Source organism: Coregonus clupeaformis, unplaced genomic scaffold, assembly GCF_020615455.1.
Source record: "Coregonus clupeaformis isolate EN_2021a unplaced genomic scaffold, ASM2061545v1 scaf0093, whole genome shotgun sequence".
Classification (NCBI taxonomy): Eukaryota; Metazoa; Chordata; class Actinopteri; order Salmoniformes; family Salmonidae; genus Coregonus; species Coregonus clupeaformis.
In genome coordinates this window covers 702,009-718,557 of record NW_025533548.1, presented here as the reverse complement: position 1 = coordinate 718,557, position 16,549 = coordinate 702,009, and the positions used below count along the sequence as shown (strand labels likewise).

At 44.1% G+C, this 16,549-nt stretch overlaps 1 protein-coding gene across 2 annotated transcripts in view; it reads left to right on the top strand.

The window, feature by feature from the left end:
• Positions 1-13,746, top strand: part of LOC121570155 (polycomb protein suz12-A-like) — a 33,355-nt gene extending 19,609 nt beyond the window's left edge. For both annotated transcript variants that reach the window (XM_045213236.1, XM_041881649.2), the window contains 3 exons: positions 3,368-3,566; positions 4,263-4,342; positions 12,610-13,746. In XM_045213236.1, the coding sequence (XP_045069171.1) occupies positions 3,368-3,566; positions 4,263-4,342; positions 12,610-13,039 (709 nt within the window). In that variant the 3' untranslated portion in view covers positions 13,040-13,746. The remainder of the gene's footprint in view (positions 1-3,367; positions 3,567-4,262; positions 4,343-12,609) is intronic.
• The last annotated feature ends 2,803 nt before the right edge of the window (positions 13,747-16,549 follow it).

Below are 16,549 nucleotides of genomic sequence, written 5' to 3'. Positions count from 1 at the left end.
AAAGACACCTGTCCACAACCTCAAACAGTCACACTCCAAACTCCGCTATGGCCAAGACCAAAGAGCTGTCAAAGGACACCAGAAACAAAATTGTAGACCTGCACCAGGCTGGGAAGACTGAATCTGCAATAGGTACGCAGCTTGGTTTGAAGAAATCAACTGTGGGAGCAATTATTAGGAAATGGTTGACATGCAAGACCACTGATAATCTCCCTCGATCTGGGGCTCCACGCAAGATCTCACCCCGTGGGGTCAAAATGATCACAAGAACGGTGAGCAAAAATCCCAGAACCACACGGGGGGACCTAGTGAATGACCTGCAGAGAGCTGGGACCAAAGTAACAAAGCCTACCATCAGTAACACACTACGCCGCAAGGGACTCAAATCCTGCAGTGCCAGACGTGTCCCCCTGCTTAAGCCAGTACATGTCCAGGCCCGTCTGAAGTTTGCTAGAGTGCATTTGGATGATCCAGAAGAGGATTGGGAGAATGTCATATGGTCAGATGAAACCAAAATAGAACTTTTTGGTAAAAACTCAACTCGTCGTGTTTGGAGGACAAAGAATGCTGAGTTGCATCCAAAGAACACCATACCTACTGTGAAGCATGGGGGTGGAAACATCATGCTTTGGGGCTGTTTTTCTGCAAAGGGACCAGGACGACTGATCCGTGTAAAGGAAAGAATGAATGGGGCCATGTATCGTGAGATTTTTGAGTGAAAACCTCCTTCCATCAGCAAGGGCATTGAAGATGAAACGTGGCTGGGTCTTTCAGCATGACAATGATCCCAAACACACCGCACGGGCAACAAAGGAGTGGCTTCGTAAGAAGCATTTTAAGGTCCTGGAGTGGCCTAGCCAGTCTCCAGATCTCAACCCCATAGAAAATCTTTGGAGGGAGTTGAAAGTCTGTGTTGCCCAGCGACAGCCCCAAAACATCACTGCTCTAGAGGAGATCTGCATGGAGGAATGGGCCAAAATACCAGCAACAGTGTGTGAAAACCTTGTGAAGATTTACAGAAAACGTTTGACCTGTGTCATTGCCAACAAAGGGTATATAACAAAGTATTGAGAAACTTTTGTTATTGACCAAATACTTATTTTCCACCATAATTTGCAAATAAATTCATAAAAAATCCTACAATGTGATTTTCTGGATTTATTTTTCTCATTTTGTCTGTCATAGTTGACGTGTACCTATGATGAAAATTACAGGCCTCTCATCTTTTTAAGTGGGAGAACTTGCACAATTGGTGGCTGACTAAATACTTTTTTCCCCCACTGTAGCAGTACACAAACAAAATCTAACTCAGTTATTTTGCTAGCTAGAAAGAAATGGCCACAAATTCATTCAGAAACGGAGGAAGAGGATAGCTAGCTATAGCAAGCTAACCTTAGCAGCTGCCTCTTCAACAAGGAGCAACTGTGACAACATTAATCCTAAAATAAAAATTTAAAACTTTCCCCATTGAGCAAAATCGATATTCACACCTCCAAAGAATGCATGGCTCTGGGGCTTCTCCGAAATGCCACCAGATCCGCAATCGGATCCATGGCCGACGCGTCGCATTTCAGTTTACCCCGCACTCAGCAGGCTGTGTAGAAAACTCATGGGCATTAATATGGAGTTGGGCCCCCCTATGCTGCTATAGAAGCCTCCACTCTTCTGGGAAGGCTTTCCACTATGTTGCTGCGGGGACTTGCTTCCATTCAGCCACGAGCATTAGTGAGGTCGGGCACTGATGTTGGGCGATTAGGCCTGGCTCGCAGTCGGCGTTCCAATTCATCCCAAAAGTGTTTGTCTGGGTTGAGGTCAGGGTTCTGTGCAGGCCAGTCAAGTTCTTCCACACCGATCTCGACAAACCATTTCTGTATGGACCTCGCTTTGCACAGGGGCATTGTCATGCTGAAACAGGAAAGGGCCTTCCCCAAACTGTTGCCACAAAGTTGGAAGCACAGAATAGTCTAGAATGTCATTGTATGCTGTAGCGTTAAGATTTCCCTTCACTGGAACTAAGGGGCCTAGCCTGAACCATGAAAAACAGCCCAAGACCATTATTCCTCCTCCACCAAACTTTACAGTTGGCACTATGCATTCGGGCAGGTAGTGTTCTCTTGGCATCCGCCAAACCCAGATTTGTCCGTCGTACTGCCAGATGGTGAAGCGTGATTCATCGCTCCAGAGAACACGTTTCCGCTGCTCCAGAGTCCAATGGCAGTGAGCTTCCCACCACTCCAACCGACGCTTGGCACTACGCATGGTGAGCTTAGGCTTGTGTGCGCCTGCTCTGCTGTGGAAACCCATTTCATTAAGCTCCCGACAAACAGTTATTGTGCTGACGTTGCTTCCAGAGGCAATTTGGAACTCGGTAGTGAGTGTTTCAATCGAGGACAGACTATTTTTACGCGCTTCAGCACACTGCCGTCCTGTTCTGTGAGCTTTTGTGGCCTACCACTTTGCGGCTGAGCTGTTGTTGCTCCTAGACATTTCCACTTCACAATAACTGCACTTACAGTTGACCGGGGCAGCTCTAGCAAGGCAGAAATTTGACCAACTGACTTGTTGGAACGGTAAGCCATTCTACTGCCAATGATTGTCTATAGAGATTGCATGGCTGTGTGCTCGATTTTATACACCTGTCAGCAACGGGTGTGGCTGAAACAGCCGAATCCACTAATTTGAAGGGGTGTCCACATACCTTTTGTGTATATATACGTGCTTTTTGGTCTTAATTTAAGGTTAGGGTTAGGCATAAGGTTAGCAGTGTGGTTAAGGGACCAATTCGTCCACCTAATGCTCACAAATGTATCTCACTCTTTTTTCATTCACCGTGTGACGATGACCACAGGGCTTTGTGGGATTTTTTTTCCAAAGTTAGAGCTGATTTGGAGAGAACCTCAAACCCAACTTTTAGAACAACATAATATTATAACAATTGATTTAAGAGTTTGTAATTTGGGTATGTTTTCTTGGGGTGCTCTAAGTTACTATTATATGCATTTCTGGCATTGAGAAATAGAAGCTGCTTTGAACATCCATCTTTACCTCTCTCTGTTTCCCTCTACCCCTCTCTTCCTGTAGGATCTTTACCTCTCTCTCTCTTTCCCTCTACCCCTCTCTTCCTGTAGGATCTTTACCTCTCTCTCTCTTTCCCTCTACCCCTCTCCTCTCTTCCTGTAGGATCTTTACCTCTCTCTCTCTTTCCCTCTACTCCTCTCCTCTCTTCCTGTAGGATCTTTACCTCTCTAATTCTCTCTACCCCTCTCCTCTCTTCCTGTAGGCTAAAGCATGTATGTATGTACAACCGTGTATGCAGGTACAATTGACAGTCACTTACTAACCCCTCCCTCCCTCTCTCCTCCCCCAGACCTAAGCGTCTTCTCCCCCCCAGTCTGTGTGAGTTCCTGGAGGTTGATGGAGGAGAGGGAGACCAGCAGAGAATCATCACTGGTCACAACCGCCTCTACTTCCGGTCAGACAGCTGTACCCCCAAAACACCCCAGGAGGTAGAGCACGACAGTGAGGATGAGACAGACCCCTTCTGGCTCCGAGAGAGAACTATCATGGTGAGAGAGACACACACACACTGAGCAGGTAGCTACCACACACGGTGAGAGGACCATCATGGTGCGGGACTGACACACACTGTTCCTGCATTTACCTTTGTACAGTTCTGTTTATTCAGATTGTGTGTGTGGTGTTGCATTACACTAAGATTCACACATTAGGCCCAAACCCAGGTCTACTCTGCACCAATTAGACTGTAGGTATTCGACCCATAACCCAGGTCTACTCTGCACCAATTAGACTGTAGGTATTCGACCCATACAAACCCAGGTCTACTCTGCACCCATTACAGACTGTAAGTATTAGACCCATACAAACCCAGGTCTACTCTGCACCCATTACAGACTGTAAGTATTAGACCCATACAAACCCAGGTCTACTCTGCACCCATTACAGACTGTAAGTATTAGACCCATACAAACCCAGGTCTACTCTGTACCCATTACAGACTGTAAGTATTAGACCCATACAAACCCAGGTCTACTCTGCACCCATTACAGACTGTAAGTATTAGACCCATACAAACCCAGGTCTACTCTGCACCCATTACAGACTGTAAGTATTAGACCCATACAAACCCAGGTCTACTCTGTACCCATTACAGACTGTAGGGATTAGAGTACAGAGCCACATTTGAAATTGGGTTTGGAGTCTCCAATTTGATTCTGGATCCACTCTGACTGTTCTGTCTACAGCAAATACAGGAGTTTACAGACGTGAATGATGGAGAGAAGGAGGTGATGAAACTATGGAACCTCCATGTTATGAAGTATGGGTACGTACCACACACACACACCTACATTTGACATTCTAGTCATTTAGCAGACGCTCTTATCCAGAGCGACTTACAGTTAGTGAGTGCATACATTTTCATACTTTCAAAATGTGAGGAAGACCTGAACGACACTATTGATGATGAATGGATACAGATATGTTTGAATGCCCAGTCATGTTCATATATATCTCAGACATAAATTACTGCAGTTTAAGACCATCCATAGAACATACTATATGCCAGTGAAATTGAATATCATGCACTCAGAAATGTAATTCCTCTGCTGGAGGTGTAAAACAAACGGGGACATATTTGCATGTTATGATCTTGTGAAGACTGGCTGTAATTCTGTCAGAGTATGTTATTTTATCTCAGCATGTCTACAGATTCTCCCTTCTCTCTGTTTTTGTTTGCTTGGAAAGGTTGATCGTTTCTGATAACATTCTCCACTAACTTAGCCGCTATAAATGCTAAGAAATGCATTGCCATTAATTGGAAGGTTGGTTATCCTCCCAAAATGTCACAATGGATGGCAGAAATTGAAAGTTATGTATCACTAGATTTGATTTATTACAAGATTAAGGGTATACTGTGCAACTTCCATAAAGTCTGGGTGCCTTATATGGAATACTGTATGACAAAAGGGGTCTGTATTGAAATATATTTTTTTGTCTAGCAGTTGCAAATTAATAAATAGATTTCATTTATTATGGCACACAAGACACATGTCTGATTTGCGCCTGTCAGTGGACTAATCCATTGAGGCCACTGGGATGATTTAGTCCAAGAATATGGGGATTGTGGCTCAAATGCACAAGGCACTTCTCTCTCCAGAATGCGTTCTCTCCCGCCATTTTGTTGGTTTTCATTGTTTCATAACTTCATTGTGTGCATTGGTTGCTGTGTCTATCAATTCCCCATTACATATATCACCAGTAGTAGCCTACATTTACCATTAATTGCCATCATTTATAATCTGTAATGTTTGTTTGGTTAAGGTAATTTCGGTTAATCCATTCAATATATTACAGTTATTTAACGTTGTCATTGTCGGATTTGACGTGTTTTGCAGAACTCATAACTTATGCTACACTTGTGAGAAACAAGATTTTAACAAAATTAGGCAGGGACAGCCCTAGTAGAAATGCAGGAAATTCGTTTTAGATTAGGTTATGTCCCACCCACTTCTAAAACCAAAGTGCACCCTTGCTCAGCTCAGTCGCTACTCGCGAACATTGCTGGTGTTTCTGATTTAATAAACAATGCCATTCTGGTGGGTGGTACCATTCAAATAAAACCCAGCACTGAAACGAAACGTAGGCTAAAAATAATTTACAAGTACACTTTTTCGAGCTGAAAGAAGATGGCCAGACCTTACGGATGTTGCACAATGATGTAAGTCAATATGTCATCGTTTAAGTCAAAGTATGATATATTTGGGCTTTAAGTGTTAACCGAACTGCCCGCTTCATGGCAATGAGGGGGTTCGATTAATCTCGCTGGGCGCCCATGTTGGCGTGTTTTGCACCAGGTGAACGTTGATTACATTCGTTTTGGAATTGGGCTGACTCCCTGGTTTGAGCCAGGTGCCCGGTTCAAAGCCCACAGTGATGTAGGCTCAAAACAAAGTGATGTAGGAGCACATGGAGTAATGAGTAGGATTCTGTGTTTTCACATGCAAAAGTGATTGCTTTTTAGCATCTGCCTTCCCAATGAAAACGAGTTCGAAAGTTAAAAAATGTATTTTATGGAAAATATATGTATTTTTCTAGACGATGCACCGTGCTGCCTTGTTGACAAAATGACTGAGCGCAGCACAGATTACTGTTCGATTTGAGTAAAGCGCTCCTCCCTCCCCGCTTTCGCCCGATGACATAACGGGCCTTTGACCGGTGCCTCGCGGCTCAGCATAATCGAATCAGCTCACTGACGTGTCTTTTCCTATGAAATTGATTTCAACTGGTGTGGGCGTTTAAACCATGAAAAATTAGAGAAACGAATGTAAAGACTACAGAGTTGCCTGCCATAATGTCAGATCGTGACCAAATTACTCTCCTGCTAAATAAATAAATAAGTACATTGAACTCACTGCAGAAATGTGTGAACCAGAAAAAGGCTATCCTCACTATCTATTGTTCCTGCAGTGAGGAATTACAATATTCAGAGAATGTTTTTATGACGTTGTGCCGATAATCGTTGTCTGGAGCTCAAAAAGCAGTAGTAGCAGTATGCAAATCAGGGAGCCAAATAAACGGCTCTTTCACCAATGCAATTCGGTTACCGACGTTCACCAAAAAGAGCCGTTCGTTCACAAACGACCCATCGGTAGTATCTGCTGGAGCCATATCTTATTTAAGCGTTTCTTCTCTGAAAGGAGTCAACTCCGGCTTGCTTTGTTTACAATTCGCCATGCCGTTCACAGCCGTCCCGTTATGCTACCTATTGGGGATTTATTATTCTCCTAAATTGATGGGATGACTAACTTAGAAAGAATGCAGTCTTGACTGGGCTAATGTAGGCTGTGACACCTGGCAGGCTGTGATTGATGTGAAGAGCTGTTTTAGGGGGTAAAATAAGATAAGGATTGTGTCTTCAAATGCTAGACTATACTGGTTCTTTGTGATCTGTGAGCCTTCCTTGGACGTAGGAATGATGTCTAAGGGAGCTGGCTCTTCTCACTATGATAGGTTGTTATGATAATCTTGTGCCTGGCTGAAGTGTGCAACAAATGGCGCCGAGGAGATGAGACCAACCCCTGAACCAACGGATTGGCTGAGAAAGTTTAAACCACACTCAGTCCTCTACTCTAATTGGCCAGCAGAGAAGTGGGAAATTCCCTCTGTCAGAGTATTTGAGTATTGAATCTAAAACAATGTGTTAGTTCTCTGATAATGCCCTGCGAGGTATTTCAAAGAGCCCGTATATACGAAACATCATATTTACCATTGAAGGTTTTTGCATTAATTAAAATAACTAGTATATCTTAGAAGTCGTGTTGACCTCTTTTGTTCCTAATACCAGATTTGAATTGACGCGACTTTGACATACCTTTGTCAGCTTGCCCCAACAATAAATTACCCAGCTAGCTAGCTAGCTACTGTAGTAATTTCAAATGATAGTTAACACCACAATAACCATATCAACAAAATGTAGTGTTAGAAATTGCGTAATTCAAATCTGGTATTGGAATAAGAATCAAGAGATCTTCAATCCAAGCTTAATTTATTATATGCAAAATGTATGTATGATAAGTATGAAGGTTCGTATATACGGGTCCGCTGAGATACCACGCAGGGCACTCAGAGAACTGATCCATTGTTCTAAGTTCTTCTTCAAATACTCTGACAGAAAGCCTCCACCTCTTCTGTTGGCCAACCAGAGCAAAGGACTGAGTGTGGTTCAGCCAATCCGTTGGCGCAGGGGTTGGTCCCAACTCCTCGGCACTCCATTTGTTGCACATTGTTGCCAGGCATGTTGCCAGGCATAAGTTGCTATCATTATAACCTGTGGAGTCAGCACCCAAAAGACACCATTCCACTGTACTCCATGTACCCATGTTCAAGGACAGTTTCACAGACAACAAAGAGAGAGTGTTCGTATCTGTGAGAAATACAAGTCTTATCTGTCCTACCCCTAACGTTCCTTACATGAATAACAGCCTGTTATGTGAAACAATTTATATCAGTACAGTTCATTAATGTATTCCTTCCAAGCTATTCATCACATACAGATCCAATTATGAGAAAAATAGAACCCAACAGTAGCTTGCTTACGTTAACTAGCTAGATACCTTTTTCTACGTTTTAATTCGTTAGCCTAGCAGCTTCGGATTAGTTGTCTAGCAAGCAGACAAAGTTAACATTATTAGCTAGCTACAGTAACGTTAGCTAACATAAGCTATTTGAATACATATTTATGGCTAAATTGTCCATTGAAAGAGGTGAATAAGCTAGCTTTTGCTGTAAACGCATTTATTATAAACAATGGCTGCACCACAATGAAGTATTTTATATTCGATAATATCTACCGTGTAAAGTTGGTTGGTCCCTCTCTCTCTTGAAGAAGCTGGCTAACTAGTCAATGGGAACTTTGTCTTCATGCCTCCATGTTATGAAGTATGGGTACATACCAGACACACCTACCTCCATGTTATGAAGTATGGGTACGTACCACACACACACACCTACCTCCTACACCTACCTCCATCCAGGCTCTGTCGCAGCCGGCCGCGACCGGGAGACTCATGGGCGGCGCACAATTGGCCCAGCGTCGTCCAGGGTAGGGGAGGGAATGGCCGGCAGGGATGTAGCTCAGTTGATAGAGCATGGCGTTTGCAACGCCAGGGTTGTGGGTTCGATTCCCACGGGGGGCCAGTATAAAAAAAAAAAAAAAGATATGTATTCACTAACTGTAAGTCGCTCTGGATAAGAGTGTCTGCTAAATGACTTAAATGTATGTTATGAAGTATGGGTACCTACATTTACATTTGACATTTTAGTCATTTAGCAGACGCTCTTATCCAGAGCGACTTACAGTTAGAGTGCATACATTTTTTATTTCTTTTTATACTGCGTACCACACACACACACACACACACACACACCTACCTCCATGTTATGAAGTATGGGTACGTACCACACACACACCTACCTCCATGTTATGAAGTATGGGTACGTACCACACACACACCTACCTCCATGTTATGAAGTATGGGTACGTACCAGACAGACAGACACACACACACACACCTACCTCTATGTTATGAAGTATGGATTCGTATCTCCCATTAAAGCCCTGGCCTCATCATAAAGCCTTTGTCTTAAGTTTCATAAGACGTTGCTGTGTGTCAGTGTCATTCTCTAAAGCTTCATAAGATGTTGCTGTGTGTCAGTGTCATTCTCTAAAGCTTCAAAAGACGTTGCTGTGTGTCAGTGTCATTCTCTAAAGCGTCATAAGACGTTGCTGTGTGTCAGTGTCATTCTCTAAAGCTTCATAAGATGTTGCTGTGTGTCAGTGTCATTCTCTAAAGCTTCATAAGACGTTGCTGTGTGTCAGTGTCATTCTCTAAAGCGTCATAAGACGTTGCTGTGTGTCAGTGTCATTCTCTAAAGCTTCATAAGACGTTGCTGTGTGTCAGTGTCATTCTCTAAAGCGTCATAAGACGTTGCTGTGTGTCAGTGTCATTCTCTAAAGCGTCATAAGACGTTGCTGTGTGTCAGTGTCATTCTCTAAAGCTTCATAAGACGTTGCTGTGTGTCAGTGTCATTCTCTAAAGCTTCATAAGATGTTGCTGTGTGTCAGTGTCATTCTCTAAAGCGTCATAAGACGTTGCTGTGTGTCAGTGTCATTCTCTAAAGCGTCATAAGACGTTGCTGTGTGTCAGTGTCATTCTCTAAAGCGTCATAAGAGCGTTGCTGTGTGTCAGTGTCATTCTCTAAAGCGTCATAAGAGCGTTGCTGTGTGTCAGTGTCATTCTCTAAAGCTTCATAAGACGTTGCTGTGTCAGTGTCATTCTCTAAAGCTTCATAAGACGTTGCTGTGTGTCAGTGTCATTCTCTAAAGCGTCATAAGACGTTGCTGTGTGTCAGTGTCATTCTCTAAAGCGTCATAAGACGTTGCTGTGTGTCAGTGTCATTCTCTAAAGCTTCATAAGACGTTGCTGTGTCAGTGTCATTCTCTAAAGCTTCATAAGACGTTGCTGTGTGTCAGTGTCATTCTCTTGAACTCTGATATGCTGCTGTTCAGCTTCCTCTTCCAAGCTCCGCCTCCCTTCTGGCATCCTCTGTCATTTTAAGATGGTAGTATATGTTGCAACTCTAGCTAGGTTTCCATCCAATCAAAATGTTAGCTGACATGGGCTAATTGAGTGACTGTCCGTAGCTATGTTTCCATCCAATTGGCGACAGATTTTAATGCAAATATTCTAAAATCCGCATATAAACACATTTTCCCACCAGAGATGTTTCCATCAAATTGACTTGTTGTTGATAAAAGGCTGTGTGATGACGTAGTGCACATAAAAATAACTTTTGTGGTTACATTTCCATGTAATTAATAAAAAATGCAATTGAAATGGATTTCCATCGCATTTTCAACTCTCTACTGGTGGTTTTGTCAGCAAAAATGTTGCGTTATATAGTGAATGTGCCCTCTGGTCTTGGCCCGTGCGCTCTAGCCAACAGCTGGCAGATACAGTGTGGGAATAGCCTACATGATGAGATTATTATGGACACAGGCTAGATTTATTTTTATTTGTCAAACGGCAGCCAAGCATCGACCATCATGTCACCAGAATAAGACCCTAGATATTTATTGGAAAGGAGCATCAAGCTCATCACCGTGCACTTTCACCACCCTGTGAAGTTCATAACTTATTTCACCTGTAGCCTAATAAACTGAGTTGTAGTGGGAGGACCACACCATATTGTCGCATGACTCCAAGTTTACTTCGATATGATGGTTGGATGGAAACCTGGTTAATGACATCTATTTCTCACTCATTTAACCATTTAGAGAGTTTAAAAATGCTCTCAAACAATCAATCAATCAATCAAATGTATTTATAAAGCCCTTTTTACATCAGCAGATGTCACAAAGTTCTATACAGAAACCCAGCCTAAAACCCCAAACAGCAAGCAATGTAAATGTAGAAGCACGGTGGCTAGGAAAAACTCCCTAGAAAGGCAGAAACCTAGAGAGGAACCAGGCTCTGAGGGGTGGCCTTCTGGCTGTGCCGGGTGGAGATTATAACAGTACATGGCCATTTTAAGGCCAGATTTGTTCTTCAAGATGATCAAACGTTCATAGATGACCAGCAGGGTCAAATAATAATCACAGTGGTTGTAGAGGTTGCAACAGGTCAGTACATCAGGAGTAAATATCAGTTGGCTTTTCATAGCCGAGCATTCAGAGGTCGAGACAGCAGGTGCGGGAGAGAGAGAGAGTGTTGAAAACAGCAGGTCTGGGACAAGGTAGCACGTCCGGTGAACAGGTCAGGGTTCCATAGCCGCAGGCAGAAGAATGGAAACTGGAGCAGCAGCACGACCAGGTGGACTGGGGACAGCAAGGAGTCATCAGGCCAGGTAGTCCTGAGGCATGGTCCTAGGGCTCATGTCCTCCGGGAGGAGAGGGAGAGAGAGAGAATTAGAGGGAACATACTTAAATACCCCCGGACAGGGCCAACCAGGCAGGATATTACCCCACCCACTTTGCCAAAGCACAGCCCCCACACCACTATAGGGATATCAACAGACCACCAACTTACTACCCTGAGACAAGGCTGAGTATAGCCCACAAATATCTCCTCCACCGCACACCCTGAGGGGGCGCAAAACCGGACAGGAAGATCACGTCTGTGACTCAACCCACTCAAGTGCCACACCCCTCCTAGGGACAGCATTGAAGAGCACTAGTAAGCCAGTGACTCAGCCCCCGTAATGGGGTCAGAGGCAGAGAATCCCAGTGGAGAGACGGGAACCGGCCAGGCAGAGACAGCAAGGGCGGTTCGCACCCCTGAGCCAGACTACACTCAATCATAAGACCTACTGAAGAGATGAGTCTTCAGTAAAGACTTAAAGGTCGAGACCGAGTCTGCATCTCTCACATGGATAGGCAGACCATTCCATAAAAATTGAGCTCTATAGGAGAAAGCCCTACCTCCAGCTGTTTGCTTAGAAATTCTAGGGACAATAAGGAGGCCTGCGTCTTGTGACCGTAGCGTACGTGTAGGTATGTACAACAGAACCAACTCTGAGAGATAAGTAGGAGCAAGCCCATGTAATGCTTTGTAGGTTAGCAGTAAAACCTTAATATGGAGGTTAAACACAATGTAACCTCCATATTAACACAATGTAACCTCCATATTAACCAGGCGCTCTAGACTAGAGCCTCCATTGTGTCTGGAGCAGGCTGAACGTTTGACATCTCTACTCTAACCCCCCACTCTAACCCTCCTCCTCTCTACTCTAACCCCCCTCCTCTCTACTCAAACCCCCTACTCTAACCCTCCTCCTCTCTACTCTAACCCCCTACTCTAAATCTCCTCCTCTCTACTCTAACCCTCCTCCTCTCTACTCTAACCCTCCTCCTCTAACCCCTACTTTAACCCTCCTCCTCTAACCCCCCACTCTAACCCTCCTCCTCTCTACTCGAACCCCCCACTCGAACCCCCTACTCTAACCCTCCTACTCTCTACTCTAACCCCCCACTCTAACCCTCCTCCAACCCCCCACTCTAACCCTCCTCCTCTCTCTCTCTCTGCCCCTCAGCTACATAGCAGATAACCAGATGAACGGAGCGTGTCTGGCGTTTGTGGAAGGTTGCGGTGCGTACATCGCCAGGAAGAACCTCTGTAGGAACTTCCTGTTACACCTGGTCAGCATGCACGACTTTAAACTGGTTAACACGACAACCATCAACCAGGCCATGACACGCCTCCGACACATCCAGCGGCAGGAGGGAGGAGAGGGGGATGGAGGAGCAGGAGAGGGGGATGGAGGAGAGGAGAGGGCGACAGCGCTGGAGTCTCAGCCTGAGCTGGAACCTGACTCTGCCACATGTAATGACCACAACACGTATGGTAAGAGTAACCATGGTAATGGCCGCATCAATGGAAACGGCATTGGCGATGATGATGAAGAAGCTGGTAGTTCTGTTGCTGTGGAAACGTCCAGGCCGAGCAAGAGGCATAAGTTCTGAGGTACCCTCCGCCCCTCTCCTGGAAGAGTGATAAGAATATAAAATGGCGCCCGGCGATGGTGATTGGCTGGGTGGAGGGTGAAAGAGGGTGTGGTGTTGGTAGTGATTGGAGGGAATAAGAGACTCCTGATGACATCATTCCAAACAGGTGTTGGGTTTACTGTATAGAAGTGGTGGGCCAGAATCATTTAAGCCCATTTGGACACACATAAATACACACACACACTCATTGTCCCACTGGTTATAGCAAGGATACGTACATTTAGTGTTTTCTCATGTCTGGTTCTTCAGTCTCCCATGATGTAATTAGAGTAACGTTACAATGACCATGAGTTCTGAGTAACTTAGCCTGGGTCCCAAATAACACCTTATTCCCTTTATAGTAGTGCACAACCTTTCACCAGGCTAGCATTCTGTCCAGGAGGTGTACTTGTACATCAAGCTGCCTGCTATAGACTAGCATTCTGTCCAGGAGGTGAACTTGTACATCAAGCTGCCTGCTATAGACTAGCATTCTGTCCAGGGGGTGTACTTGTACATCAAGCTGCCTGCTATAGACTAGCATTCTGTCCAGGAGGTGTACTTGTTGTTACAAGGCTTACTTACTATTTTTGGCCAGGGCCCTAAATAGATCAGGGGTTCCCAAACTGTTTCACTCAGGCCCCCCTTCCAGCATTGGGGAACATCCATTTCTATGGGCACAAGCACTGTTCATACCCCTCTTATTGGCAGAGAGAACATTTTGCAGGTTTAAAGCTTATTTCCTGCAATTCTATACATTTTGCTATGTCTAACGTGTATTCATGTGATATTTGAGTGACAAAAAAAAGGAGTATCTAAGGTCTAAAAAAACCTAGCAAAAACGTTAGCCGACATGGGCTAGTTGATCTGGACATTCCTTACAAGTTATAAAAAGCTCTCTAAGAAATGCAATGATTGACATGACAAGAGGAAAACTGATGATGCACTACCCAATTTATATTGCACCTTGTGCATTCTACTATTTCAACTTTCAGGAGAAAGTTGAAATCCGGACTGAGTTCCTTATACATACATATATATACAGTGGGGAGAACAAGTATTTGATACACTGCCGATTTTGCAGGTTTTCTTACTTACAAAGCATGTAGAGGTCTGTAATTTTTATCATAGGTACACTTCAACTGTGAGAGACGGAATCTAAAACAAAAATCCAGAAAATCACATTGTATGATTTTTAAGTAATTAATTTGCATTTTATTGCATGACATAAGTATTTGATACATCAGAAAATCAGAACTTAATATTTGGCACAGAAACCTTTGTTTGCAATTACAGAGATTATATGTTTCTTGTAGGTCTTGACCAGGTTTGCACACACTGCAGCAGGGATTTTGGCCCACTCCTCCATACAGACCTTCTCCAGATCCTTCAGGTTTCGGGCTGTCGCTGGGCAATACGGACTTTCAGCTCCCTCCAAAGATTTTCTATTGGGTTCAGGTCTGGAGACTGGCTAGGCCACTCCAGGACCTTGAGATGCTTCTTACGGAGCCACTCCTTAGTTGCCCTGGCTGTGTGTTTCGGGTCGTTGTCATGCTGGAAGACCCAGCCATGACCCATCTTCAATGCTATTACTGAGGGAAGGAGGTTGTTGGCCAAGATCTTGCAATACAAGCCCCATCCATCCTCCCCTCAATACGGTGCAGTCGTCCTGTCCCCTTTGCAGAAAAGCATCCCCAAAGAATGATGTTTCCACCTCCATGCTTCACGGTTGGGATGGTGTTCTTGGGGTTGTACTCATCCTTCTTCTTCCTCCAAACACGGCGAGTGGAGTTTAGACCAAAAAGCTCTATTTTTGTCTCATCAGACCACATGACCTTCTCCCATTCCTCCTCTGGATCATCCAGATGGTCATTGGCAAACCTCAGACGGGCCTGGACATGCGCTGGCTTGAGCAGGGGGACCTTGCATGCGCTGCAGGATTTTAATCCATGACGGCGTAGTGTGTTACTAATGGTTTTCTTTGAGACTGTGGTCCCAGCTCTCTTCAGGTCATTGACCAGGTCCTGCCGTGTAGTTCTGGGCTGATCCCTCACCTATCTCATGATCATTGATGCCCCACGAGGTGAGGTCTTGCATGGAGCCCCAGACCGAGGGTGATTGACCGATTGATCTTGAACTTCTTCCATTTTCTAATAATTGCGGCAACAGTTGTTGCCTTCTCACCAAGCTGCTTGCCTATTGTCCTGTAGCCCATCCCAGCCTTGTGCAGGTCTACAATTCTATCCCTGATGTCCTTACACAGCTCTCTGGTCTTGGCCATTGGTGAGAGGTTGGAGTCTGTTTGAGTGTGTGGACAGGTGTCTTTTATACAGGTAACAAGTTCAAACAGGTGCAGTTAATACAGTTAATGAGTGGAGAACAGGAGGGCTTCTTAAAGAAAAACTAACAGGTCTGTGAGAGCCGGAATTCTTACTGGTTGGTAGGTGATCAAATACTTATGTCATGCAATAAAATGTAAATTAATTACATAAAAATCATACAATGTGATTTTCTGGATTTTTGTTTTAGATTCCGTCTCTCACAGTTGAAGTGTACCTATGATAAAAATTACAGACCTCTACATGCTTTGTAAGTAGGAAAACCTGCAAAAATCAGCAGTGTATCAAATACTTGTTCTCCCCACTGTATGTATATGTGTATATATATATATATATATATATATATATATATATATATATATATATATATATATTCTTTTTTTTTTGTGTGGGGGAACCCCGTGCCCCCCAGTTTGGGAACCACTGATATATGGAATAGGGTGGCATTTGGGACGTACAATCACTCTGTACTGTGTCCAACCTACTTTAGCACCCGTATGGGGCGGCAGGTAGCTTAGTGGTTAAGAGCGTTGTGCCAGCAACCGAAAGGTCGCTAGTTCTAAGAAAGGTCGCTAGTTCCCGAGCCAACTAGGTGAAAAATCTGTCGATGTGCCCTTGAGCAAGGCACTTAACCCTAATTGCTCCTGTAAGTCGCTCTGGATAAGAGCGTCTGCTAAATGACTAAAATGTAAATGTCTTGTCTCAGGTGCCTGTTTGAGACGGACTTGGGTGTCTGTGCACTATATAGGGAATAGGGTGCCATTTGAGACCAACTCGCTTTGGGACGGACACATACATATATATATATATATATATATATATATTTATATATATATATATTCAGTATAGAGACAAACCGAAAAGCCTTGGGTTGTATTCACTAGGAACGAAACTGGGATGGGACTACCTGAACTTGTCCAATATAAACGCTTGTTTTCGTTGCAAAACGTTTTGCTACAGTGTGCCCTAATGAATACAACCTTAATGTATTGTTGTTTTTTATAAGGGGAATGGTTGTATGATGATGATGCATTCTGAACTGGAATGTTTTATTGTTGATGTTTATTGTTATGGTGGCCATTTTGAGGCTGAACTTGACGATGGTACGCTGGTCTGATCTGAAGTCCAGCTCTTGGAAACAGTGTTCTTG